Source organism: Patella vulgata, chromosome 7 (genome assembly GCF_932274485.2).
Source record: "Patella vulgata chromosome 7, xgPatVulg1.2, whole genome shotgun sequence".
Classification (NCBI taxonomy): Eukaryota; Metazoa; Mollusca; class Gastropoda; family Patellidae; genus Patella; species Patella vulgata.
Window position 1 is genome coordinate 22365289 of NC_065885.2, and position 26632 is coordinate 22391920.

Below are 26632 nucleotides of genomic sequence, written 5' to 3' on the forward strand. Positions count from 1 at the left end.
TGAGCCTCTTCAAAACAAACGCCAGGGTTCTACGATCTGACCCGCAAAGCTGTAAGAACGAGACATTTTTCAAGTTTGTAATTTTTGGTGACATTTTCTCGCGTTGTGTTCACTTTTGCCGGCGACCCTGTGCATTTTCTGGTCTCAGGACGGGCCAAATGCACACTTTCTCGTGAAAAATTTACAGTCAGGAGCGATCTTTATATCTAACCAAAACTGTTTCAAAATCCCTACGTAATATTTTATGTACCCATTTACACTAAAAGCGATATATTTTTAAACGCGATTTCCCCTTGCCACGGCGGGGTGTATGCTCAATTTCAACAGCCCGGGTGATACAGAAGAATAGTGTGACGTTAAACCTCATTTTATTTCATTTTACCCCTGTAGCGCCCCTTGTTGCATATATACAACATGTATCTGGTTGGTAAGTGCAGAAACTCAAATTGAAAACACATTTTTCCGTAATATCCATTGCAACCCTTATAACCCAGTGTTGCATAGCTGCAACATACAGTGTTTCCATCTATCAGCCACTATGTGAACTAGGCCTCTCAATATGGCGGCCCCCACGTTAAGTCACGCTGTGTCACTGCCTCATCTTTGGACCCTTACTGTACAAATACCAGGAGAGTGCTGAACTTGTCATATATCTTATTTTTATGGGTACATATTAGGGCGTACCTACAATACTAAATTGTTCCGTATTTCATAGAATTATTTTTACTTTAGACTCGTTTTTAAGGTTGTTGCAAATATGCAACATTGGGGTTTAGTGAAGGCAAAATAAGGAGAAATAACTCTTTTATGGGATATCCAAAATGGAATGATTGAATTTAGTTATTGACATATTTTGTTTATTTCACAGGGGGGTTGGATGGCCGAATGGTTAGCATGTGTGTGCTGTATCATACAGCCTGTCATTGAGTCAACTGGCGTGGTTTTGAATCCCCGATTGTACGTGACAGGAGTAGGGTCGCCTGTCTAACCTCGTGGGTTTTCTCCGGGTCCTTCGGTTTCCTCCCACTGCTAAAGACCCCTACGCGCAAGCGAATTATTGAAATAGAATTAAAAACCATATGTTAGTCCCGAAATGACCTAGTTTGTGCTAAAGACCCCTACGCACAAGCGAATTATTGAAATAGAATTAAAAACCATATGTTAGTCCCGAAATGACCTATTTTGTGTCGAGTGGACGTTAAACCCCATTTATCTCTATCTCTATCATTCAATTTTCAACTTTCTATTAAAGAATATTATTTCACATCAATTCTGTTTTCTTGATTTGGGGGTTCCCCATGTTATACCTCGTCTGAATTGTACCCTCAATAAACCGCTGTTGCAAATATGCAACATTGCCAAATATGGTTAAAAATAGTGGCCCATCAAAAAATTATGTATAAGGTATTTAGTTGATATCCCCGGTCTTAAAACCCACCATGTAATATTTTTTTTCCCGTGACCATTCTATGTTTGGGCTCTACAGGGTATGTGCCCAAACACACTGCACGCATACAGAGATCAATCTACTTAATACTTCTACTTCTAGAATAGATTCCCAAGAGGTGATAGCTGTTTCCAGGTGGGAGTGGGGGGGTGGTGGCCGAATGGTTAGCACGCGCGCGCTTTATCATACGGTCTGTCATTGAGTCAACTGGCGGGGTTTCGATTCCCCGGTTGTACGTGACAAGGAGAAGGGTCGCCTGTCCAACCTCGTGGGTTTTCTCCGGGTCCTCCCTACGCCAAGCGAATTATTGAAATAAAAAAATTAAACCATATGTTAGTCCCGAAATGACCTAGTTTGTGTCGAGTGGACGTTAAACCCCATTTCTCTCTCACACACTGTTTCAAGTTTTCACAATAAAATAAAAAAGCGTCTGGTTAATGGAGTCTACTCCATGTGACGAAAACGTCAGGTGATTCACTTTTGTTTACGTGCGTGAACTTTTATGTATCGACAGCCAACTTGCAATTTTTATAATATTAACTAATCTACAAATGTTTTATTGACATAAAAGCCAAGATGCATGAAGATAAGGTGGCATTCATATTGTTTGTTTTTCTTATAATATCCAGCTGTCTATGTCACAGCTCGCCTGTAGATATTTGGAGAATAGTTTTAGAACCCCAAAACATTCAACACGTTAAACGATCTAGAATAAGGCTGAGAGCAACTCAAGACATTCCCCACCTCGCTGTACATATTGGTTTATCGGATTTAGCCAGTTTTATTTACAGAGCCGGTTTGACTGATACTCTATCATCTAAAGGTTTGTAGCACTTAAATCCCCCCTCCCTCCCTTTCCCGTTTTCTAACACGCCGTTTCATATCCTGAACTGGTAAACTGGACATAAACAATCAATGAGATAAGTTATCCGTTTGTAAGAAAGGTGACATCTCGTGTTGACTGCCAACCATAATTAAAGATGGCGATATGGAGGCTAACAATAGTCTCGTTCTATCTAGTCTCTCGGTATTACCCATTACCAAAACGAAATGAGAACAGAGAGAGAGAGAAATGGGGTTTAACGCCCACTCGACACAAACTAGGGCATTTCGGGACTAACACATGGTTCAATTTTATTTCAATCATTCACTTGCGCGTAGTACTCCTTAGCAGTGGGAGGAAACTGGAAAAACGAAATGAAATGTACATATCCAAAACGACACTCGCATATCAATATATGACTTATATAAATAAATTTATACCATGTAGGTCAAGTCGTATACTGTTAATATGTATCTTACTTTTTTTCATTCATGTTTTAACTCTTTATTATTTTGGTCCGATTGTCAATTGAATTTTTTTTTTTTTTTTTTTTTTTTTTTGAAGATAATGTATGCACCATTATCAATACTTCAATCTTATAACGATCAAGCTATAGGCTACTGCTACTTTGAAATATTCCCTTTGTTCTATTCTTGTTATTTTTAGGCCCATTCACGGTATTTGGTCCTAGTGACTTGGCATTTTTTCAACTTCCACCTGAATCAAGAAAGGTACTATTCACGAACAATACATTGCTGAAAGAGTTGTTAGAATACCATGTTGTGAAAGGGTCTTATTTTCAAAGTCAGTTTAAGAACGAAGAACTGTTAGACTCTCTTTTACCTGGCTATAAAATCAGGATTAATAAATACAAAAAAAACACCGTAAGTTTGAAGATTTTATTCTTTTTAAAACTATTACTTACATGCAGTTTCGGTTTCTAGAAGAGTTTTTAAAGACATGTCTTTGAGTTGCTTGAAAATGAAAAGTATCGATATTATTTAATTTCAGTACGTTGTTGAATGTAGGCTATGTCTTATTTCAAACTTCTGCCTACAAGTTGTAGGATGACCCATGTACTCACAGAAATACAGTCCACCGCTGATAGTTCGAGACTACCACTGAAGCGTGCACATTCGCCGTGCCGAGACCAACTTACTGACAGTGTGATACTATAAATAGCCATGGCACGTGCAATTCTCTACAAATCTATTAACTATTACAGCCGTAAAAAATTTATTGTTGACGATTTTGAATAGCAGTAAAATTAAGCTTCTTGGTTATTACAGCAGATTTAGAAATTACGTTCGTTTCATTTTTTAAATCGCTTTATCATTAACTGTACCGTTAAGAGCGGCATCTTTTGGTTTAGTACAAATAATATCTCTGAATCACTCGGGTTAGACAGGAACATGATACTAGCAGTAGTTTCATTTAACTTTTACAAGCTTCTTAAAACGATTGTTGAGCTACCTAACGTGCTTATTTCTAAATTCAATTTCTTGTTCTAGCTTTCTGTTATGTTTCGTAAAAAAGTAGTCTTGATTATCCCGACCTGTCAATCAGACGTAGAATGGTCGATAGACTGGTTAAGCGAGACTTATTTCAAAACAAGGGCACGTAACCTATCTTTTACTCAAAAGTGTCTGGATGTTATGGACGACTCTTGGAACCAGTTTTCAGTCTATTATTTATACATGATTAATGGTCATAGCTTATTAAGTACAACATGATCGTTTATTTAGTGACTATAATTGTGTGAAACTGATTTGAGGCTTGGCATATATATACATATTGTGGCGTAATTGTCGAGATATATGGAGATATTTATTTATGGTGGGTCACCCTACACAAGTGGTTGTTATATATTTTATAGTTTTGTGTTCAACGTCACAATTCCGACTAAAATGAGTGCGCAAACTGGTTTCTATGTCGTCTACCGGAAGTAAAACTTAACATCATTTATACATGAATTTGTTCAATCACTAATCGAAGTAACACCCGGAATCAGTCCATTTCAGCAAGTTGTTTTACACTCATAATATGGCCTAGGAATTTGCTATGCACTGTATATGCCAATTTTTGTCTACATTGATATTTTTCAGGTGACGACCGCTTCAGGGGCTCCGCTTTATCTTCAAGATCAGATAGCTACAAATGGCATCATTCAGTCTTTAACATCTGTAATGATACCCCCGGCAGGAACTATCACCTACTTCGTTAAAACTATGTCAGCTTTCTCTATTTTACTTAAAGCTGTTTCAGTTGCTGGACTCGCTGACATCCTAAATGGTAAGTTACACGTAATGTTATTCGATTGAGCCTTTTCGAGATATTGATTTTTTTTTACAAAAACAGAAATTAAAGGGGCTAGATAAACGAATCGATTTAATTTAATTTAATGTGGTGATTTGTTATATGAAGTTGGTATCTGTTTAAAATTTAAAATATTAGGTTTAACAGATGAAACCAATGCCGAAAATTTAATCAAGAAAGGGAACTCAATTTATGAAACCCGCCTGTTATTCCGAAACTGAAAATAAATCCGATATAATTTGACCCATCGCTAATCAAAATAACACACCAGATTAATGCTATATGTAAAACAATATTTTTGATAGTGAGTTTTAGCCACTTTCAAATAGAAAAAAAAACCCGCCTTAAAACTGATTTTCAACTTTGAGCTGAATATTAAAGTGGTTTATCATTTAAACTATTTTAGAATGATTAGGAATACGTCTGCTAATACATGTGTGTCTTTCTTATAAATATTTCAGGCGCTGGACCATTCACCTTATTTGCACCGAGCGACGAAGCATTCTTTAAATTGCCATCAGCAGAATTAGATAAATTATTAAATGATCCAAAATTAATCAAAAGTTAGTGTTGATTTATACTTTGAGTTTGATGCGAAGGAAGGTGGGGCGAATCAAGGCTATCCTTATGTTACCTGAAACAATTATAGTTCGCAAGTTACGATTCTTACCACCACGACTATTACATACTCAATTCGTTTGATTAGACTAATTCGATTCAACACTGTCGTAATAAAAGCAAATTTTTGTTCCAAATTATGACTGGTCAACAGTCTGATTAACAACCAATACCTAACTGCGTAACAATATCATTCGGGTTTAAAGAGAGCTCCAAATATGTTTACATAACGTTAAGTCATGACTCACGAAAATTTTTACGCTCAATTAACCAGTGCATAGCAGAATATTGCAGAAAAACTAATTGCGTGATAAGTGAGGCTATCAAAAACGGCTACAATATAAACAATACTGTTTGAAGACGAACAATACTTTCACCGTTTTTAATACCTTAGATCACTGTCCAAAGTGTTAGGGAAGACCCCCGATTAAACGAAGGGCCGTTGCTTCAGGAATATGCGGCTATTACGTCGTTTGGAATTGGTTTACGTGACGTTAAGCAATTATACCATGTCTGCGATATCACCCTAGGTGGAAGCGGATGTTAATCCCGACTTCAAATCAAGTCAAATAATATACCGGTACACAAGTTTGGATATCTCGTAACTCATTTGGATATTATGAGACAAGGGCCGATTATATACTGAAAACAAATGTTTTATTTTTGTATTTTAGATATTTTATTGTACCACACTTTAAAGGGTACTGTTTATAGTGCTGGTTTAACGAATGGTGAAACAGTACAAACTATAAGCAACATGAGTATAAATATAACAATAACAAGTCGTGAGTATTTTATAAACAAAATAATAAATGATTTTTCTATAATAACATTCGATTATGTAATTACAAAAACACAATACATTATTCTAACTTCAGTGGGTTTTTTTTTTATTTTGTTTTTGTCGGGTAAGGGTGCCAAGAGAGTTTGTACAACGTACGGAATGTAGCAAGGAAAACATGTAAGATGTTAATCCCAAATTTAGAGACATGCTTTCTTTGCAATATAAACAATTAATTCGTCTTCTTGCAGACTTTTAATTATTTTCATTTTACCTGTACTGTATGTGAACTTATTATCATGCAAAAGCTGTATGTAAATACTACCGGCTTTATATAGAAATGAAATGGGGTTTAGCGTCCTACTGTGTTCTGCTCCGTCTTGGTTAATACAGCGTGCTATGAGGGAAATTTTGCCCGGACAGTGGCGCCAACTCTTATATGTGTACACGGGACCTCGGCTTTTCTTCCCATCCAAACGACTGCACAGATTTCTTTGTCAGGCTTTCAGCCATGCATCACTGACAAGGGGCAACCACGCCGGAAAATTCCGATGAACTCCCTCGGCGAACACCGGGATTGAACCCGTGGAACTCCAGGCTAGGGAGCCAGCGTCTTACTCACTTAGCCACCGTGGCTCCCTCAAGCTTTATATAGATGCACAAGAAAATAATAATATCGTATTCTTGTTAATTCTATTTTTGTATGCCCTTCTTTACTCGTGAGCTATGTTAAGTTAACCCTGTTTATTTATGTATTTTGTAACAGAGGGTGTAGAAGTAAATGATGCCATGGTTACGATGCCCGATATCACGGTAACAAACGGAGCTGTTCACGTCATTAATGCCGTCCTGCTGCCGAGCAACTTAAATTCTGTTACAAATGATAGATATTTGCACTTTTTTGATAATCTTAATAACGAATTTAACATAGTTAATTGATAATGCTAGGTTCCCACTATCACGAATGGCGCTACGTGGTGATCCTATCAGGTCTTGTCATATATCGTGGTCAGTCGTAGCAATCGTGCTGATCGTATCCAAAAGTATCCAAACGTATATGCACGTACCAGGTCCTGGAATCAATAGGACAATTCCAATCTGATTAAAACACAGATCTTGTTTCGTTTCGTTTTTTATAGTTCAAAATTTTTGGTTTCTTGTCTTTACTACACTAGGACCTGGAAGAGTTGTTATATAACCCGCGTTCTGGACGATGTGAGGGATTAGCCAATGAAACGGTCTGTTACGGCGAGGTTTTGGCGTGAGTTGCACTAGAAACATCAACACTGGTCGGTTAATCAAGTGTTTGTCGTCATAGGGTCACACTACAACTGGTCAGATCTTCATGTAGTAGAGGCCATCGAAAGTATAAAAAAGAAACGAAATATAGATCTGTATTGGGACAATCCTATCGTAACGCATCCACGACAGTGGGAACATAGCATAATCGAGAAACATTATAATGCATGTTATATACGTTTTCATAAATTATTATATTTTTTTATTGTTGATTTTTGATTTGAAAATTACATCAGTTTTACATATTGTGAGGAACAAAATAATATATTAGATTTTTTATTTCTTTATACGTTAAACAGATATTATGCAAGAGCCAAACCTGCCTATTGCTGGTTTTTCTTTGGGTCTGGGTCCAATTTTCAATAGATTATAACGGTTCGGCCGTTTAATCATTTAACTTAAAAAAATGGCGAAGCTAGGCTAAGCCTCGATCAAATATCATGCGAATTAACAGTGGCGTCAATGGCAAGAGGATCACTGGTCTTCATCCTGATATTCTTAAAAACAGTTATGCCCCCTGCATTGTATTACAGCTTAATTAATGCGTTTCTGTTTATGTCAGACAAAACGATGGATGCCTTTCTCTTAGACAAGTGCGCGTAGAAGCAAAATATATTTCATAAAAATATATTAAACTGTAAACATTTCTTAACTGACACTGAAAGATGGTTCCTTAAACTAATCATTTGTACAAAGATAAATTATGATATACAAAATATATAATGATATTGTTAACAAGATCCCAATATTGTTTGTCCATAGCGGTATATGTGTTGCAATTTTATGCAATTACAACTATAACAACAATTTCAGTATATAAAAAAGTGTAGAACCATGTAAAATATTTGCCACATCACACAATACACAGTTCTACAAAACCCGTACGTGCCACATCAAACGCGCAACAATTGTTCACCCAGGATTCAGTTCTATATTTAAAGTGTCACAAAACCAGTGCCACATCAAACTCGCAACAATTATTCTCCCCATACACAGTTCTATATTTTAAGGTCATAAAACCAGACACTTATATAAATAATTCATAGCGACCTCACGAAAATCGTATACATTCCATTACAGAAGAAGCGCATACAGTCACGGAATTTGCTAAACATAATTTTCCCAATCTTCTTGTCTGCAAGCTTGTGGATGGGGGTTTATTTGTTCTCCAGTTACATATGATAACGTTCTGGTGTATGGTACACGCTGCTGTTGATTCGTGTTTGGATCCATAAAGACCAATGGCCTTAATGATTGGGTGTTATTTACCTCTTTGGACGAAGGGTGACTTTCCGGCTGTGAATTTAAATTATTAACGATCAGAGCATTTGATAATGGCAAGTTCATTGTTGGCGAGGCCAATGAGCGAACATTTGATTGTATATTAGAACTTTGAAACAACAGAGCATTTGGTGATGTAGCATTAGGCGAGGATCGACGATGTGATTGTATATTTGGATTTTGAAATAACAGAGCATTTGATGATGATGATGATATGAAAGGTGAGCTCGACGGTTTGAGACTTGAATTCGACTCTGACAGTGACATTGGTGGTCTCTGTTGGTAGGTGATTCCATTTGATCGAGGCGGTATGTATTCTGGGGATGCCAATTGAACAGCGTGGAGGTAGCTAGGGTCGCTATCCGGTTTGAAAGCTGAAGTTTGGTAATGGCTGGTGCCTGATATAACCGATATAATCTCGGGGTTTCCGTTTACGAATGAGAGATAAGTTGTGGGAACGTCTGGGCCCTGATCATCCGAATCATTTTCCCGGCTAGTAACTACGCCAGATGAGTCACTGCTTTCCTGTAAAACTTGGCTAGAAGAACGACATCTGGGAAGTTCGTGTAAACTAATACCTTGACTCGGTCGTCTCTGGAGTGATTCTGTTGCTGTGTCATAGATATGGGAAGGGGGTTCTCTAGCTGTCGATTCAGATTTGCCTGAAAATAAAAAGTACATGCAAACTATATTGAAGAAGCTCGCAAAGAATAGTGATATGTTTTGTTGGAGAAGCAAGCAGTGCTCCGTTTCATCAAATTTCGAATTTCAACTTTTACTGATTTTTTAGTCCCTCGGACTCTACCAGGAAACTAAGCTTGCAAAATTACGAAATTCTTCTAATTTTACTAGAAGCCGAGTCAAAATGAAATGAAATGGGGGTTTAACGTCCTACTGTTCTGCTCCTATGCTGGGCTAATGAAGACGGGCATACGCCATACAGTGTGCTATGAGGGAAATTTTGCCCAGGCAGCGGCACTATCGCCTACTCTTATATCGAATTCCAACTGCCAAGGGATCTTTTACGTGCATTCCAATGTATACACGGGACCTCGGTTTTTCGTCTCATCTGAAGGACTAGACAGCTGTCCTTGTCAGGCCCTCCGTTCTGCATCACTGACAAAAGCTGAGTCGAAGTGTTCTATATACATTATACTCTATACTGTGTTTAATACAGTTAACTATTATTGTTTATAGTGCTTCTATGTAAAACGGGAATCAAGAATATGATGTACTCACCCTTCTTTAAAACATTGTTTCTGAGAATAAGAAAGATGACGACACCAAGAAAAATCATAAGTATTGTCACTAAAACCGCGAGAACAGCGACCACTGGCGTCAATGAATTATCAGAGTTGTTGTTAGGGGTTTCCTTAGTGGTATCTGGGGGAATTGTGTTAACCACTGACCGTGTAGGATCTTTCCATAAACAAACAGTACAATGAGGTATAAACCTACATGACGATTCCGGAACAGGGATAAAAGTGCCAATTTCTCCGTAAAACAGGAGATTTGACACGTCTAATTCCAATCCCGGAGTACCAAAACTTCCAACCTAAAATAAAATTATAGCATGTGCAGTAGAGAACAACAGACTCAAACTGATATTTTGGATTTGTCTGAATGGACTATCCTGCTTCAAGTTAGATATTTAGATTGTTCAATATTTTTCAAGTGATTCTATGGACCTTTTGACGACTAGTAACTTCACCAAATCAAAAATTGAATATTAAAATAAAATAACTAATTGCTTTGTGTTTTTAACACAATAAATATAAATCCAAAGCAATAGGTGATATGATAATGAAATATTATTTCTCAATTTTAGTCCTGGGTGATGATTTACCGATGATTTTTATGAATGTAGATACTGAATGCTTACTGAATTTCCGTACCTCCCAATACATTACATATAGCCGTGGACCTGAATAATTTATTTATAATAGGTATGTCATGTTAATTATATACTGCGCACGCCGTTCCACGTGTATGGACATTGTCACTTGAATACCGCAGTATTATATCACCCAGTAAACTAATATTTCTATTCATTCCAAATAATTATGCAGACCCAAACCTTTTGTCAGGCAAGGCCACAAATATCTGTCGTGAAAATAAAGGGTGTTGCCGTGTATTCGACATTTAATTAAAGCAGTGGTAAATATTCCATGTTTATCTACATACATGTAGTGAATGGTGTCTTGAGCTTAAGGGACATATAAAGCTCAGTGACATAAGCTTAGTGGCATTAGCTTAGGAATATGATCGCATTGACATACCATAAAAACATGATACCCCCCCTCCACCTCCCACAATTGTTTAAATAATCTTCACAATTATTCCAAATATAGGAAAAAATTGCTTTTAAATTTTATGTAGGTGGGCTTGTTACTATAATTATTTGAAGTGGAATTCATCAACTTAGATTGAAATGGGGAGTAACCTTACCTTTACATAGGCGTAAGACCCGTCAGAGTGCCTCTGTATATTATTCACAATGAATCCAAAATTACCATTGCTGTCTTGGTCAAATATACCGAAGGATCTCCCAGTTGTGGACAAAACTGACGCGGACTTAATACTGTCAATGTAGGTGGCGCATTTTGTAATATCTATAACACTGCAAGAATCCTGAATAGCATTCCTGTATCCTATTCCAGCAGCCGTCACTGCATTGATAGTCTGAACAACTCGTTGATCCTGCACAAACTGTGTAATTGTAGCATCATTCAATTTTAAGTTTGAAGAACAATCCGACCCGTACCTGTTGTCAAAACCACTAGGAATGTTACACTGGAATGTTGATTGCCAAAATGAATTTATCCATGGGATATAAGATTGGTTTTCTTGTCTTAAACTACCCAAATATTCGCGAAAAGTGTTGTCTGCAACTGCTGAAGTTTGGACACTGAGGGTAAGAGATCCTCGAGATGGCATCCCTCGCCCTCCTTCAATAACATTAACATTTCTTCCCCATGTTTCACTGGCGATAAATATCACAGGCGCGGGGGTGTTACCGATGGCATTTAGTAGATTTATGGCAATAGAGTTAAGTCCAAAGAAAACTACGTAACGTGCTTGGTTGCTTTCCAGACTATTTACTGTTTTGGTCAATTCCCACGACAGTTCATTCTCCGCCAATTCTAATGAATTTTCTACACATATTCCACTATTCTCAGCTAAACGTTTAAATAGTGCGACAGCCTTTCGTCCGTAATTGTTATTCACATTAATAACACTCACATGAGATACGTTTAGTTTTTTTACCACATTAAGAATGGCCTCCACCTGCAAGGCGTCGCTTGGGACTGTCCGCAAAAAATACGGATAATTTATTCTATCATCTAGGTCTGGAGAAGTTGCGCTGTAAGATATTAATGGGATAGCAAGATTGCTTAATGTGGGAAGAATACTAACGGCCAGATTGCTCGATTGGGCCCCCACTACAGCAATAATCTTGCTTATGTCTATGGGAGTACCGCTGATTTTATCGACCAATACCTTTTTTCTACTGAATACCATATTGAGCAAATTCGTAGCTCGCAGTGGGTTGTAACAGTCGTCAAGTACGATTCCTCCAAAATTTATGCCAGTTTTTGTTTTTAAATCTGCCAAGGTGCTTAGAAAGGCCAACAAAGATACAAATGATGTTCCAGTACTTCTGTATCCACCACACCCATATCCATTCCCTGGATCATGAACAGGAAATAATCCAAGTATTAGTACATCACCAGGAATATAAACATATGATAGATCTTCGTTATATAGACATTTATCACAGATCGTCTTGCACCTGGACTGTGTGGGTAAGGTCCATTTATTTGTCAAAGCAGACATGTTTAATACGCCATCTTCATAATAACCAACCTTAAATAAAGACAAATGCGCAATAGATAAATAAGTATGATGATGTTCTCTGGTGGCGAGATGCACCCTTTTTTCTATATTTGTTGGGGAAGGCCGAATGGTTAGCACATGCGCGCTGTATCATACGGTCTGTCATTGAGTCAACTGGCGGGTTTTCGATTTTCCGGTTGTACGTGACAAGGAGTAGGGTCGCATGTCCAACCTCGTGGGTTTTCTCCGGGTCCTCCGGTTTTCTCCCACTGCTAAAGGCCCCTACGCGCAAGCGAATTATTGAAATAAAACTGAACCATGTGTTAGTTCCGAAATCACATAGTTTGTGTCGGGTGGACGTTAGGACGTTACCCTCCCCCCCAACTTTACTCACCTTTGAGAATACTTCCTGTCCTGTCTCAGCAATGTTGATATCATATAAAGGTTCTCCACTAATTTTGAAATCCCCATTCAAATCCTTAATTAGCGACCTACTTGTGAAAAATAGTGAAGGAACAAAGTTTTTACCGATTGTACTGTAATTTATAATAGATGGTTTATAATTTTCCAAGATATTATTATCAAGCGCAGAACGCAGAGCTACGCATATGCCAATTTGATTCGGACACAACTGTTTTTGTGCAGCTTTTAATGCTGTTGCTAAAATGTAAATTGCGTCAAGAGCCGATGAAATGTAGCTGTATGGGTGGTAGTTTTTACTTATGTGTTCATCCGTACATAAGGCTAATGTTGTTGATGGACTAAATTCACACTTGTATACAGATCTTACGTATTCTTCAATGGTAGTTTTCCATTCTGTTGTTAAGTTTGGAAATTTAGTTACGGACACAAGGTCCAAAAATCCATCTCGTATTTCTGAAAGCTCCAGATTAGTTCTTGCTACACTTAAAAGTAAATTCCTATGTATTTTATGGGCAGCTGCCACTGAAAGACTGGTACCTACTCCATCACTCATAATCCACTGTATGCTGTTGAATCGACCAGGATTATGCCACCTAGAACTCCGCAATCTCACTGTGTTGAAAATAGAGTTAGCTTCAGATGCATGCCCGAAATACACGACACCAAAATTATTCCCAACAGTGACATTTATTTGAGATATTAAACCTCTGATAAACGTTTCAATAACATTAATCATGTTGGAATCGCCTCTACGTAATATCAGGATGTCACTTATGCATATTCCAGCCTGCTTTGCCATTTTACTAAATTCCCGGAAACCTTCCCTGCCATAGTTGTCATCTGTGCGGATTCCAACTATATATGACCAGTCCAATTTCTTTACCATATCAAGTATCACCTATAAGTATAATAAATAAATGCCATATTTAGTTTTATTTATGATGTGCTGCCTTGGCATCATACTTGTTTGAAATGCCTACGGTTACTGGAACACCCGATGTCACCTCACATTTGAGGACTTCATATAGTCAATAACATTTTTATTGATTTGTCGGATAATTTTTCGCAATTTTGGAAAGTTTGTCCGTTTGAATTATTGCAAGACAAACGATAAAAGAAAGTTAGTGTCACTGACAATCATATACGCAGTAACTGTCGGGTCTTCTTGCGCAGTACGTTTAAACTAATACCATGCAAACAAGAAAAATTTAGTACAACCGATACTAAATGGCTATTATTATTTTATTATTTTTATTGTTATTATATACTAATAGTAGTAGTAGAATAGTAGTAGTAGTAGTAGTAGTAAAAGAAAGAAGTAAACCACGAGCACGCCAGATTTCTTAGAAGTGTTTGGTGTTAGCTTCTAACAGAAATTGGCGAAAGGTGTAAATGTTCGTAATTCCAAATCTGTGTGAAAATTCCCATAAAACTTTGAGTGTTTGACTTTTGGGAAAAACTGACCAAGAACAGATCACATCATTCTGACTCTTCCATGGACGTGAGTCATCACGGAGATTTGGGCTTACATTAAAGTCTGTGAACGTCATTTTAAAGATTGGGGAATTCGTTGCAAAATACAATATAGCGAAAGCGGAATCTCTAAAAGGAATATCAGCCCGAAAATGGTTCAATTCTGTTCAGTATTTACAAGATATGACAAATTGAAATTTGTCAAATTCGACATCCCCTGTAGACAAAAACCAGCACAATCTGATTAAAATACAGATCTATATTTCGTTTCGTTTTTTTATACTTTCGATGGCCTACACTACATGAAGATCTGACAAGTTATAGCGATAGGTCACGTCAGGGGTCAAAAGACCGACTTATGACCCTATGATGTCAGACATTTGATTAACCAATCAGCATCGATGTTACTAGTGGATTGCCCACAGCTCGCCGTAACAGACCGTTTCATTGGCTTATCCCTGACACCATTCAGAACACGAGTTAAATAACAACTCTTCCAGATCCAAGTGTAGTAAAGACAAGTAAAACGAAATTTTGAACTATAAAAACGGAACGAAATAGGATCTGTGTTTTAACCAGATTGAAAGCCAGCACCACCAATAATCTTCTCAACAGAGTAAGCCAATGGAATAAACAGCCTTTAATCTTCTATTGGTGAAAGATTATTTATATGGGATATAAAGACGTCTAATAGTCAGACAGTGGACTTTCATTCCTATGCAAAGAACGATAACAACACCAGTTTTCCTCGTGTGTTTATTATTTTATAAAGCTTACCTTGCTCTGAATTGTATCCGATGGTATTGCTCGGACAAAATTTGGATAAAGCGTTTTATTGCTTAGTTCTGGTAACGTGGCTGCTATTCCGACTACTGGTATTTTGGTATGTTCTAATAACCGTGATATTGATGATGTAGTTTGACTTATTGATGTACCAATAATCCCTGAAAGTTCAGAACAGCGATATCATAACCAAATCGATGTCATATGAGGATTAAAAATGAGGATTTTATGAAAATTTTACGATATTTGAGTGGCGATAAAATAAACACAAAGCAGGATATTCATCATTTTTCTAAAATGTGGTGGTATCGTTACATGGGTATTCCAGGGTTCAGACTGCTAAAATATAAACGTTGGCCATGATTCGAGAAGACGGGGGCTTAGATCGGGGCCTTGATTTGAAAGTGTCGATAGATAGACCTTTGGTCAAAACTGGCATTTGCAGACAGCTATAATATACTTTTGCAATAATCATGGATTGTTCTGACAAAAATTACTATTCATCAACATACGTTCCCCATCCGGTAAATCATTTGGGCCGGAATATCTAATTATAAATTTAAGTATGGATTTTTGTTTTATAAACACCTATACAAAGTCGATGGTTTCCATTTATTTTTCTATACATAGTCTCCTTCGAGGTGTACACACTTTTGCCAACGATTCGGGAAGGCCTGGATGCCGGTCAGGGAGAAATTTATTCAGCCACCCTGACGACCGGCTAGTGCCTTTTTCATTTTTGAAGGATCTGCTTCAAAACGGCGCAGATTGTCACGGGAGTCAGGAATCTGACGCGTTTCTGATCTGCAGTCAAAGCTTTTAGCACCCATCTTGCAGAAATGTTTGTCATTTCTTACTCGTTGGCGATAATGTGCTTTACTCTCCCATGAAAGATGCCCACAACAAACTGTCCAGTGATCAATCTTCAAGCAGCCATCGTCATGTTATGCACCCGGGTAATGATTGAATGGTTGCTGTTGATGGCCTTCCAGTACGCGGGTTGTCGTCAAGGCTCTCTCTGCCAGCTCCTAAAGTGGAGACCATGCCGGTATATATATGTATATGTGTTGGGGTTAGTCCTTTAAGCTGCAGGTAATTGTTGACTGCCCTATAGCCAGTTTTGTCCATTCCTGGTGATTTCAATGGGTAGGTTCACAAGATGGTCTGATACGAATAATAACACCACAGTTGTAGTTCTTATGTCTATGATTCATTCAATGATTGTACTTGTTGGTAGCAAAAGTTAATTGTTCCAAACCAATTGATCTATCCTTTTCAGAATCAAACATTCTTACCATCCCAGTAGGTTGATGGAGATATATTGTAATTTTTTATATACTATACTCGTGTCTTAAAAATTCGAAATATTCTACTCACCTAGAAGAGGGGTGGAGGACACTGCTGGAGTAGGTGGTTGTATACAATCTTCTGCTTCATTAACATGTATTATATCAGTCAGATGTTTATTTGACAACATTTCAAGTCCACAATCATCGTAGATTTGATACCCTTTAGTATAAATTCAACGTTTCAATATTTAATATATAAATGTATCGTAAAGACAAGAAAGGTATGATGTTTATTTAAAGATATTGTTAAAACAAATCGATCGTTTGCCAAAGGAAGTTTCGAAGTGCAGTTGTCTTGCGTTGCCCGATAAGGAAGAGGAATATAAGGAAGTATTGTATTTGTGTATTGGTTTTCCTTAACATACAAGATTCATGTTTGCGACACACAGTGATTTGATAAAATAGCTGACATTCTTTTAATAAGGAGCGACCTCGACCTTCCCCAATAGGTTGTGCTTTTCGTTAAGTGACAATTTTATGTTTTATTTTGAGGGATTGTACACTCCCCTATTTGTGACTGGCCGTACCACACTTTTCTATATGATATCCTTGTGTGGGATCCTCCAATATACAATTATAAGATTGTGCGATTACGTATGATTTATTTGATTGTAATGATGAGGTTTGTTACGGTTGAGAAGATATATTACGGTGTATATCGAAACTATGAGCGCCGCGAAACAACAGCCATATTTATGACACAAGTATGTGTAAGGGATAAAACTATAAAAATACGAACAAGAACCTTACACATTTAGGCTATCAGTCCCTTCGAATGATAGCTCATAGCAAAATACGGAAAGGAATAGAATGTGTCAAGGGACATTAAATGAAAAGTATAGATCTTAAAGACAACGTAAAGTGTGATCATAAAAAGAAAGATGTTTTCTTACCTATTTTGACACCAGGGATAAAAGATGCCCGTGAATTGTTATTTCCATTTAGTGTGTTTATTGTCCATCGAATGGCTGCTGCGATTTGGAAATCAGTTTCTGAAACCTTTCCACAGTTATTACTTCCTGTTTCATGAATGGCAATGATGGCGGCTATGTTTACGTCCCCCTCTTCAGCCAGAACACGAGGTTTGCAATATTGTAATATTTCCATTTGACATTTCACGTATAGTACAATACAAATAAAATAATAAATACTTAATAGAGTCCTAAAAACTTGGGCTGTCATCTTTATATATTTATCAAGTTACAAGTACATGTTACAAAGTTACGTAAGAAAACGCACCACATAGTTAGGCTAACAGTTAAACATATTATTTCAGGTTATTTTAGCTAGTAGATTATTTTGTAGATCAAATGTCCTTGCTATTTATACATATCCGTAAAACATATAGAGGTCCATGGTGTCCCAAATATAGTTATGTTTAACAAATATGTACTGTATATCCATTCAATGGATTATTGAACAAGTCTTACTGTTTTTGTTGTATCTTTTGGTGTCGTTACTTTTTGTATCAAACATGGGTCGTGTTGACGACATTTCTATTAACACACATTTGACTGCCTGCTTCAAATCGAAAGACAGTTGATATGTAGGATCTTTAACTGTACGTATAACCTTTGACCTTCCTGACCTGTAATCCTCCTACGTCGTAATGTATTTTCTTCAACACAACAAAGGAATTGTACTGTTAGACGGTAACACCCCATGTGGAAGCGGACGTAAATCCCTAGTAAAAGTAGTGGTAGTAAAGCCAGTCAGCGAGATCCACATATTTTCTAGAACGATCTGTTTAACAGTAAATTAGGTACACAGTTAATCCAATGAATAACATCCCAAACCTTACATCAAAATGTGTATTTCAAGTTATACTATAAACGTTCCACTCTAACTGAAATGTAACGCTCTTTGTGCAGCACGTACCTTCTTGTACCTTGACATACATCTATGTCGGTGTCATATCTTTTGTGTTAATATAGTATTGACACAGTATATCCCGCTAGATCGTAATATTATCACCATTTGGACGAACCGGAACAAATATGTCTATAAAATGTGTTTTCGTTTTGCTTCAATAATTTCGGCGAAAGATGTGTCAAATACATATTTATAGGATAAGGAAACGAATAAATACGTATTTTGTACATAATTTACGTATGTTTATTTTGATTCGGTCACTTTAATTAATGATCGAACCAAACACTGCAACAAATCACTAAAGAACGAATTGGATTAAAATAAAAATATCAAGTATTGTGTTTGTTTATCTATGGGTGTTTATCTATGTATGCTACTTTATCAAAATTGAAACACTCGAGACATATTACGGGGTTATCAAAAGTTAATTGCAAAAATATACCTTTTACATACTGTATATTTATTTATATATCGACATAAACACGACAGAGTGATGTATACATGTTTTTATCGTGTTCATCGTGGGTCACTTATCTAGGTTAAATAATTGTCTAAAGAAGTAGATATAAAGCAAGGTTGTATCCGCTTATATTACCTTTTCAACGAAAGGGGCTTGTCTCTGGGTTTTCCGTTACGCTAACCAATCAGAATTTCTGAACATGATAAACATCATAATATAGATGACGAAATAAGGACCGTCCAATATCGAGGGTAATGCCTACCATACGTATAACATTTATTATTTTATTTAGTTAATCTCTAACTAAACTATACGTATTATATTTATTTCCAACTTTTTATCTCCAAATTAAGAGTAACTAGCAGGATACCCGGCTTCGCTCGGGGGTCATAACTCCGAAACCGGAAGTAGTAGACTAACGCCACCTGGCCTATGTTACTCCCCGGTCCGAGATACCCCTATACCCCAAATTTCAGACTCGGGGCAGACCTAGTGTAGCTGCCAACCCTGAACAGACAGACTTCGCTCGGGGGTCATAACTCCGAAACCGGAAGTGGTAGACTAACGCCACCTGGCCTATGTTACTCCCCGGTCCGAGATACCCCTATACCCCAAATTTCAGACTCGGGGCAGACCTAGTGTAGCTGCCAACCCCGAACAGACCGGCTTCGCTCGGGGGTCATAACTCCGAAACCAGAAGTGGTAGACTAACGCCGCCTGGCCTATGTTACTCCCCGGTCCGAGCTACCCCTATACCCCAAATTTCAGACTCGGGGCAGATGTAGCCGCCAACCCCGAACAGACAGACAGACAGACAGACAGACGACAGTCACAAATATTAGTATAGATTTGATAAACATGGACGCCTTTTTCACTATTGTTTTATTCTTGTTTTCTTGTGTAATTTTATAAGTTTTTAAATCATACAAGTACGTACTTTCTTGAATTACTTTCGAAAGTCGAAGGCTCAATTCTCAAGATTACCCGACTATGTGAAGTCTGGTATGACACCCTAAGGGATTTTTTCTAGGTGTTACATCCGGGCATTTTTCAGTGCAGAATATGTTTATCTGTCCATGATTTGAAATTAGCCCCTCTTAACCAGTCTACCGATCGTTCTCCGGATGGTTGACAGGCCTGGATAATCAAGAATTTTTTCTACGAATCATTACAGAAAGCTAGATCAATAAATCTAATTTAGAAACTAGCACGTTAGGCAACTCAATGATTGTTTTGAGAAACCTTTAAAAGCAAAAGGAAATACTACTAGTATACTATTCTTGCCTAAAAAAGGAGCTTCGAAAATATTAATTTATGGATCGGAAACGCTAACACATGACGAAAATGTGTCAAAATTTAACCATGTACATGGAGATCGCGTCAGAGGTCATACCTGCGGCTTTTGACCTATGACGTCAGACATTTGATTAACCAATCAGCATTGATGTTTCTAGTGGATTACTACAGAATTACCCCCCGTTCCGTGCACCTCACGCCAAAAGCTCGCCGTAACACACCGTTTCATTGGCTAATCCCTCACAACATTTCGAACACGTCAGTGATAACAACTCTTTCAGATCCTAGTGTAGTAAAGACAAGTAAAACGAAATTTTGAACTATAAAAAACGAAACGAAATAGGATCTGTGTTTTAATCAGATTAAAATAGGCACACACTGGAAACATCTCCTTCAATTGTCGATTCTAGGTCCTGTGCTTCGCACCAATAACGTGATCGCTAGCTCTTTGAAATTCCATATTATGTATTACATTTTATGCTTTTATATATGATGCCTGTATAATTATTTGTGTTAATCTCGAGGGGGGTTCCTATTGTTAGGAAGACGAATCAATATTCCGATTTCAAAAATAAGGTGTGCGCACTAGCACCTAGTCCATCCCGCATTTCTCTGTATTGGCGCCCGCCCATAGCTCGGACTGTTCAGTCAGTAAAATTATTCTGATAGCTTAATGCCACGCTGCATTGAGAAGACGGCAAGAGAAGTTATTGACCGTTATCTTTTCCTTAGTCGCAGAAAGTCGCTGTTCATTCTCATTTGCTATAAGATCTCGCGACTGGCGCCATGAAAGGTGTAACAAAAACGGTTTTGATACTATTATGCGCTAAAATTCTATGTTTTGCTGATATATGTAAAGATACTAAATGGAAAAAAATTGAACTGAAAGATGTACTAATTTTTGACTTTGTGGAATCTATCCACGTGATGTCTGCTGAAAAATGTGCTGAATTATGTGCTGCTAAACCTTGGTGTAAATCGTTTGGGATATCAAGTATATTTACCACATCAATGGATTGTTTCTTATACAAAAACAGAGTGTGGACCAGACAAGTGCTTTCAAATAGCACTGGTTTAGGCTATTATTGGCTTCTAGAAGGTAGATAACTTTATCCATCCAATTCGATATTTTTAGCATAGGTTATATGTTCAGATTCGGTCATAAAATGTTTAAATATAGGTAGAGGAATATCGCAAAAGACATCAACGCGTAAGATTTCATCAAATTGACCATGTTTTTATACGCGAACATATTACCCCGTGTTCGTCGGTCCACCCAGACGGGCTAATGAAGAAGGGCATACGCCACTGATACCACGCTGGAAATTCCAGAGAAACTTTCTCTGCCAACATCGAGATGGAAATCGGGATCTTCTGGTTAGCGAGTCTACGCCTTAGGCCTGTTTTCCATATACGCGTTTTGCAATTGTTATGGGACAGTGTCTATGTAACCGGCGAAAAGAAAACGCGCGAAAACGAGCGCATGGAAAATGGACTTTACTTACTAAGCCACCACGGGAGTCGCATGCTTGTACATGTGTATATTGCAATAGTTAAGGTATTACATTACAAAGGATAAATATTATCAGATTATGAGAAATAATGGACAATAACTTCACTTAAAAGAATTCACACAGTTTACAGAGTTATATACTTATTACTAGAACATTACGTTTATTTCTTATCTGGTTATAAATAATTATCAAGATTTTCAGAGACTATTTATATATACTGATATTTGTTTGTGTAGTATTGCTTTTGATAATTGTCTCGTTACAAACAGAGCATGTTCAAAACAAACGCCAAGGTTCTGCGATCTGAACTGGAAAGCTATGAGAACACGACTTTTTCAAGTTTTTAATTTTTTGGGACCTTTTCGCGTGTTGTGTTCACGTTTGCCGGCGACCTTGTGCATTTTCTGGTCGCCGTACGGTCGCAGCAGCGCAGTAAGGGCGCCACCCCGGTCTGACGGGGGCATAACATACATCGCTCTTTAGAGCTCTAAAAAGAGCAGGAACTACCCAAAACACTATTTGTACTATAAAATACGTTTTACCAGAACGTAATATTAACATATTTTTCTGTATACAAAAGGCAACCAATCCCCCGCCATCACTCTTTCCTGGTAACAACACTATGACGCTTGATCAAACTTTGCTTAATGTTAAATTATGTAATTGAATTTCCCATTAGTATATATACTATATTAAAATGGTAGATCTTAGATTGTTGATCATGTATTGAATGGAATATTACCAGTATTACAACTTATAAATACATAGGTCTCAATTATATGCAATATAATTACTGTTTATTATTGAGAGACGTTTCAACTAAGTTTTGTTAGTCTTTATCAGGTAATGATAATATATATTAATGTGGTGGGACAATATAATATACTCTTCAAAAAGTATATTCCTGGACGGCGGAGGATCTTAGACCAGACAGTCATAGACGCCTACGTGAAACCGTATTACGAGCCAGACATCCCGTTAGAGCTGTTGTTTTGAAATAGGCCGACACCGTCAAATCCGACTTCAATGGGTTCAGACACATAGGGTATGGCCACAGCAGTTTGGTTCAGCGACGAGTCGCGGTTTCTGTTACAACGAGGCGATTGTAAAGCGAGTGTATACCAACGACGAAATATCACTACGCGTTTCTTTTTTTGAAGAGTATATAATGTAAAATGACCCCTATCCTTTACGCAAATAGTGCCAACGCAAGTCATACAGATATCAAGGTTATTGACCTTCTGGAGGCTGCACTTTTGGTTCTCATCGGCAACCCTACCTTTTACACAAAATGTGAAATATGTGTGAAGTTTGTGGACCAGACAGAGGAGAAAATTCTTGTCCGATTCAGCTCTTGGATGAGTTCGATTTTTTGTGTTCATCAGACATCGATTTCTTAGGTTATATCCCTTAACTTTTACTCAAAATATGAAATCTGTACCAAGTTTGTGGAACGTTTTGTCCTATTTAGATGAAATTATGGGGGGTTGGATGGCTGAATGGTTAGCGTGCGCGCGCGCTGTATCATAAAGTCTGTCATTGAGTCAACTGGCGTGGTTTCGAATCCCCGGTTGTACGTGACAAGGAGTAGGGTCGCTTTTTCAACCTCGTGGGTTTTCTCCGGGTCCTCCGGCTTCCTCCCACTGCTAAAGAGCCCTACGCGCAAGCGGATTATTGAAATAAAATTAAACCATATGTTTGTCCCGAAATGACCTAGTTTGGGTCGAGTGGACGTTAAACCCCACTTCTCTCTCTCTCTCTCTCTCTCTCTCTCTCTCTCTCTTTAGACATCAAATTTGGTTTGAGAGGACGAACCTTATCAAACAACCGTGTTTCTGCAACTTCGCCGAAACCGTATGTTTCTGCAACTTCGCCGAAACCGTATGTTTCCCAGTTCTCCGCCCTTCTCTTGCAAATTGTGGGCGCATAATGCATGGCCACCCTTTGTTTAGGTAGTTTAACACTCCGAAAAAATAGCATAATTATAGCCGCGAATATATTATTAAATTATAATAAATACTTTTCAGATGTATGTCCTATAGATAAAGGTTATGCATATAATACATCATCAAATATATGTGCAAAGATGTCAACATACCGTACGACTTGGACAAATGCACTATATTCCTGTGAAGTTGACGGTGGCTACTTGGGAGTAATGAACTCGAATGAAAAGAAGGATATGTTTTTTGATTTAATAAACGGTGTGTATTTAACTTATTTTTTTTCACACAAAGCCCTTGCAGGTTTATCCAGCGTATACAAGGTTTTAGAGATCTCGAACCTACACGTTACATTATGTAACAAAGAGGTACGATCCCTAAATATCAATAAAACAGATCCAAATTTTGAAAAGTGATCAAGAAAGAATTGAGTTCGGGGTAATGTTTTTAAATCAAAAATCATACGGTAAGAACTATTTCTGAAAACCTATCAAGAATCTAACATTGCAAATTGAGTATGAGTACAATTAATAGCAATCATATCAGTCATGTACCTTTACCAAAATAGTAATTTGTTCTGTAATTTTGATGTAGAATGGGTGGCAGTACGGCAATGTGGGTTTAACAACTCCGGAACTAATCTTGTGAAATGCTAACAAAATTATTAAGGTCTTTACCCCCTAATTCTACATAATTCTTGAAAATGAGTAAAATTGGTTAAACATACATTATGCAAGAGATAAATCTGCCCATTTCAGGTCTTTCTTTGGGTCTGAAATGATATCTTAATTATTAATTAGACATTAATTAACTTAATCAACTCTCGATGGCATCGCTAGCCTGCGATATTTTCTGGATTAGAATCCTATCTGCTGCTTAATGCTTATTGATAATTAAATAAACAAAATGTATAATCGAGACTATGTTTTTTATCGTAAAGACTTTAGTAGGCTAGACCCAAAATTCAAGCGCTAAAATCTCGGTTCAGAGTAGATCAATTTAACTGAAATTTTCAGCAAATTCCCTTTACATTATCTAGTTATTAACTAGTCTAGTGAGAACTGCCAGCTCTTTATCTAATCTCCCACAATGTACCTTTAAGTGGGTATAAAAAGAGTGGCCGAACGACAATATACTGGAACATTAACAAGTGGGTGTATATAAGTTATTATTCTACTAAAATCAGAATTAAGTACGAGAAATTGTTCGCACTGTTTTGTCGAGGCTCCTATAAGATAGATAATATTAGTTATTCCAGAATCAACCACCCGACCTAATCTGTATGAAATATTTGAGAATTGATTTTAGTGTGAGACATGTAGAAAATGGGTAGACAACAATCTTGGTCAATTAATCCACATGCAAAATATGAATTTTGAAACGTTGGCCTGACCATCGGTTTTGACATTTTTTAATTTACCAATTGTAAAAACTCTGTTAATCTTTATATACAGGTACAGATCAGTCCGTGTTTGTTGGTTCAACAAATCTTTATATTGATCCCTATACTTGGTTAGATGGCTCAGATATTCAATTCTGGAAAGATGGCGAACCAAACAACTTATCTGGAGAACATTGTGGTGGGATAAGATTTGTCTTGTGGGCCATGAATGATATCGTATGCGACCATGATCAATATTTCGTATGTGAAATCCCTATGTTTTAAATTGAAAATCCAGTTATTTAATATACCATTGTAACAATAATGCACGGGTTATGTATATGAGTCTTTGTACAATATAATAGCACCATGTTGTTTCAATATTCTAATATATTGTCATTTTAGGGTTTTTGAATTGATGTACATTTACTGACAATATTAAATATCATAATTAATATTAAAATTGAATTGGACGGGGTGGGATTGGGCTTGTTAATTACGAGAGATAAACTCTCTTGGCCAAATGTAAATGTTACATAATGGAGATCAGGTACAGGTTACGATATACTACACCATGTATGTATATAGCAACTTGGACTAAAAAGGACAAATTGATTCTGTATATTACACGACCCTTAATATCATAGCAGATCCAGAATAGAGACAAGGTCAGGGGGGGGGGGGGGACTTCAGCTAAGGACTAGACATCCCATGTCTGGCTAGGTGGCTAGACATCTGTATAACAACAATGTATATTATTCTGTATCTTTAAGTTATGCTCCTGATATAAAACTTATGTGTATCCTGTTTTACTGAATAATGAACTATTCATAGATAAGTCAATTCTGATCCTGCTACTAAGTAAGCGGTTTATCCCCCAAATATAAAAACAAGAAATGAATTAATAAGATCTTAATATCCATTCAAAATTTGACAAGAAATAACCAGGTTCAATGGGAATAAACAAATAGATTGTGATGTCACATCCTTTTGAATGGGTGTTCACAGCTAGTTTCTGGCGCCCGGAATTTTCTTGTTCGGGAAGAATCAAGTGAATTCGCTTGTCAGTGGAGATACTTTATTTATATAGCTTTGCATGATGTCCGTTTCGTTTTTTCGCTCTCTTCGGTTGGGATTTTTGGATATTTTTATTAGCTTTAGCAGATCAGGGTTTTAGGTTTTATCTGAATTTTATGAAAAATCCAAGATTTCAGTTTTTGTTAGATGTTAAAAGGGTTTGAAGTTAAAAAGTTTTTCTTTATTCGCTATTCACCAATAATGAATAACGAATAAGGAGAACATGCTCGTTATTCCGAGTTTCGGGTTGTAACTGAATTTTCCGAAAAGTCCCAGTTTTCTGTTTTAGTTATGACTTTAAAATTGAATTGGCGAATAACAAGGAACATGTTACCCCGTTAGTCATGATTCAATTTGTTATTTGGGATTCATGTACGAAGCTAGACATCACTAGCATGATATGCCAAGTATTACCCATTAGCATAAAACACAGCAAAATGACTTCCGTGAAACGTTTTTCCTTATTTGTTTCTTTTTTTACAAGCATATTCTATAATGACTAATTCATAGGCATCTCAAATGATCAGACCGTGGGTAATTCGATCTTTATGCATCGATCAGGAATTAGAGACAATTGTAGAGTCAATATCAAATAGCACAACACAGCGGTTCATCCACAATTACTTCAAGTCACTGAAATATAAATCATCTGTAATCCT

At 37.2% G+C, this 26632-nt stretch overlaps 2 protein-coding genes and 1 long non-coding RNA gene across 3 annotated transcripts; 2 read left to right on the forward strand and 1 right to left on the reverse strand.

Annotated features, from left to right (window-relative positions):
• Window positions 1–1917: 1917 nt before the first annotated feature.
• LOC126828784 (transforming growth factor-beta-induced protein ig-h3) lies at window positions 1918–8024 on the forward strand. The gene is made up of 6 exons (XM_050558765.2): window positions 1918–2270; window positions 2937–3154; window positions 4376–4562; window positions 5048–5149; window positions 5879–5989; window positions 6752–8024. The coding sequence occupies exons 1-6, from the start codon at window positions 2024–2026 to the stop codon at window positions 6922–6924; spliced, it is 1038 nt and encodes a 345-aa protein (XP_050414722.1). The 5' UTR covers window positions 1918–2023; the 3' UTR covers window positions 6925–8024.
• A 135-nt stretch (window positions 8025–8159) lies between these two features.
• On the reverse strand, window positions 8160–18371 carry LOC126828782 (uncharacterized). The gene is made up of 7 exons (XM_050558763.2): window positions 17324–18371; window positions 16459–16590; window positions 15076–15242; window positions 12797–13723; window positions 11014–12432; window positions 9805–10120; window positions 8160–9227 (listed from the first exon to the last, which is right to left on the reverse strand). The coding sequence occupies exons 1-7, from the start codon at window positions 17610–17612 to the stop codon at window positions 8392–8394; spliced, it is 4086 nt and encodes a 1361-aa protein (XP_050414720.1). The 5' UTR covers window positions 17613–18371; the 3' UTR covers window positions 8160–8391.
• On the forward strand, window positions 17377–25282 carry LOC126828787 (uncharacterized). The gene is made up of 3 exons (XR_007683237.1): window positions 17377–17512; window positions 23600–23776; window positions 24970–25282. It is a non-coding gene; the product is annotated as an uncharacterized LOC126828787 (long non-coding RNA).
• Window positions 25283–26632: the final 1350 nt, after the last annotated feature.

Excerpts from the sequence above, each read along its gene's own strand:
- LOC126828784 (XM_050558765.2), top strand. The coding sequence starts at position 2,024 with ATGCATGAAGATAAGGTGGCATTCATATTGTTTGTTTTTCTTATAATA. Across the intron at positions 2,271-2,936 it reads TGATACTCTATCATCTAAAG|GCCCATTCACGGTATTTGGT; the intron begins GTTTGTAGCACT and ends TGTTATTTTTAG. Across the intron at positions 3,155-4,375 it reads ATAAATACAAAAAAAACACC|GTGACGACCGCTTCAGGGGC; the intron begins GTAAGTTTGAAG and ends GATATTTTTCAG.
- LOC126828782 (XM_050558763.2), bottom strand. The coding sequence starts at position 17,612 with ATGACAGCCCAAGTTTTTAGGACTCTATTAAGTATTTATTATTTTATT. Across the intron at positions 13,724-15,075 it reads CGGATACAATTCAGAGCAAG|GTGATACTTGATATGGTAAA; the intron begins GTAAGCTTTATA and ends TTATACTTATAG. Across the intron at positions 10,121-11,013 it reads GGTCTTACGCCTATGTAAAG|GTTGGAAGTTTTGGTACTCC; the intron begins GTAAGGTTACTC and ends ATTTTATTTTAG.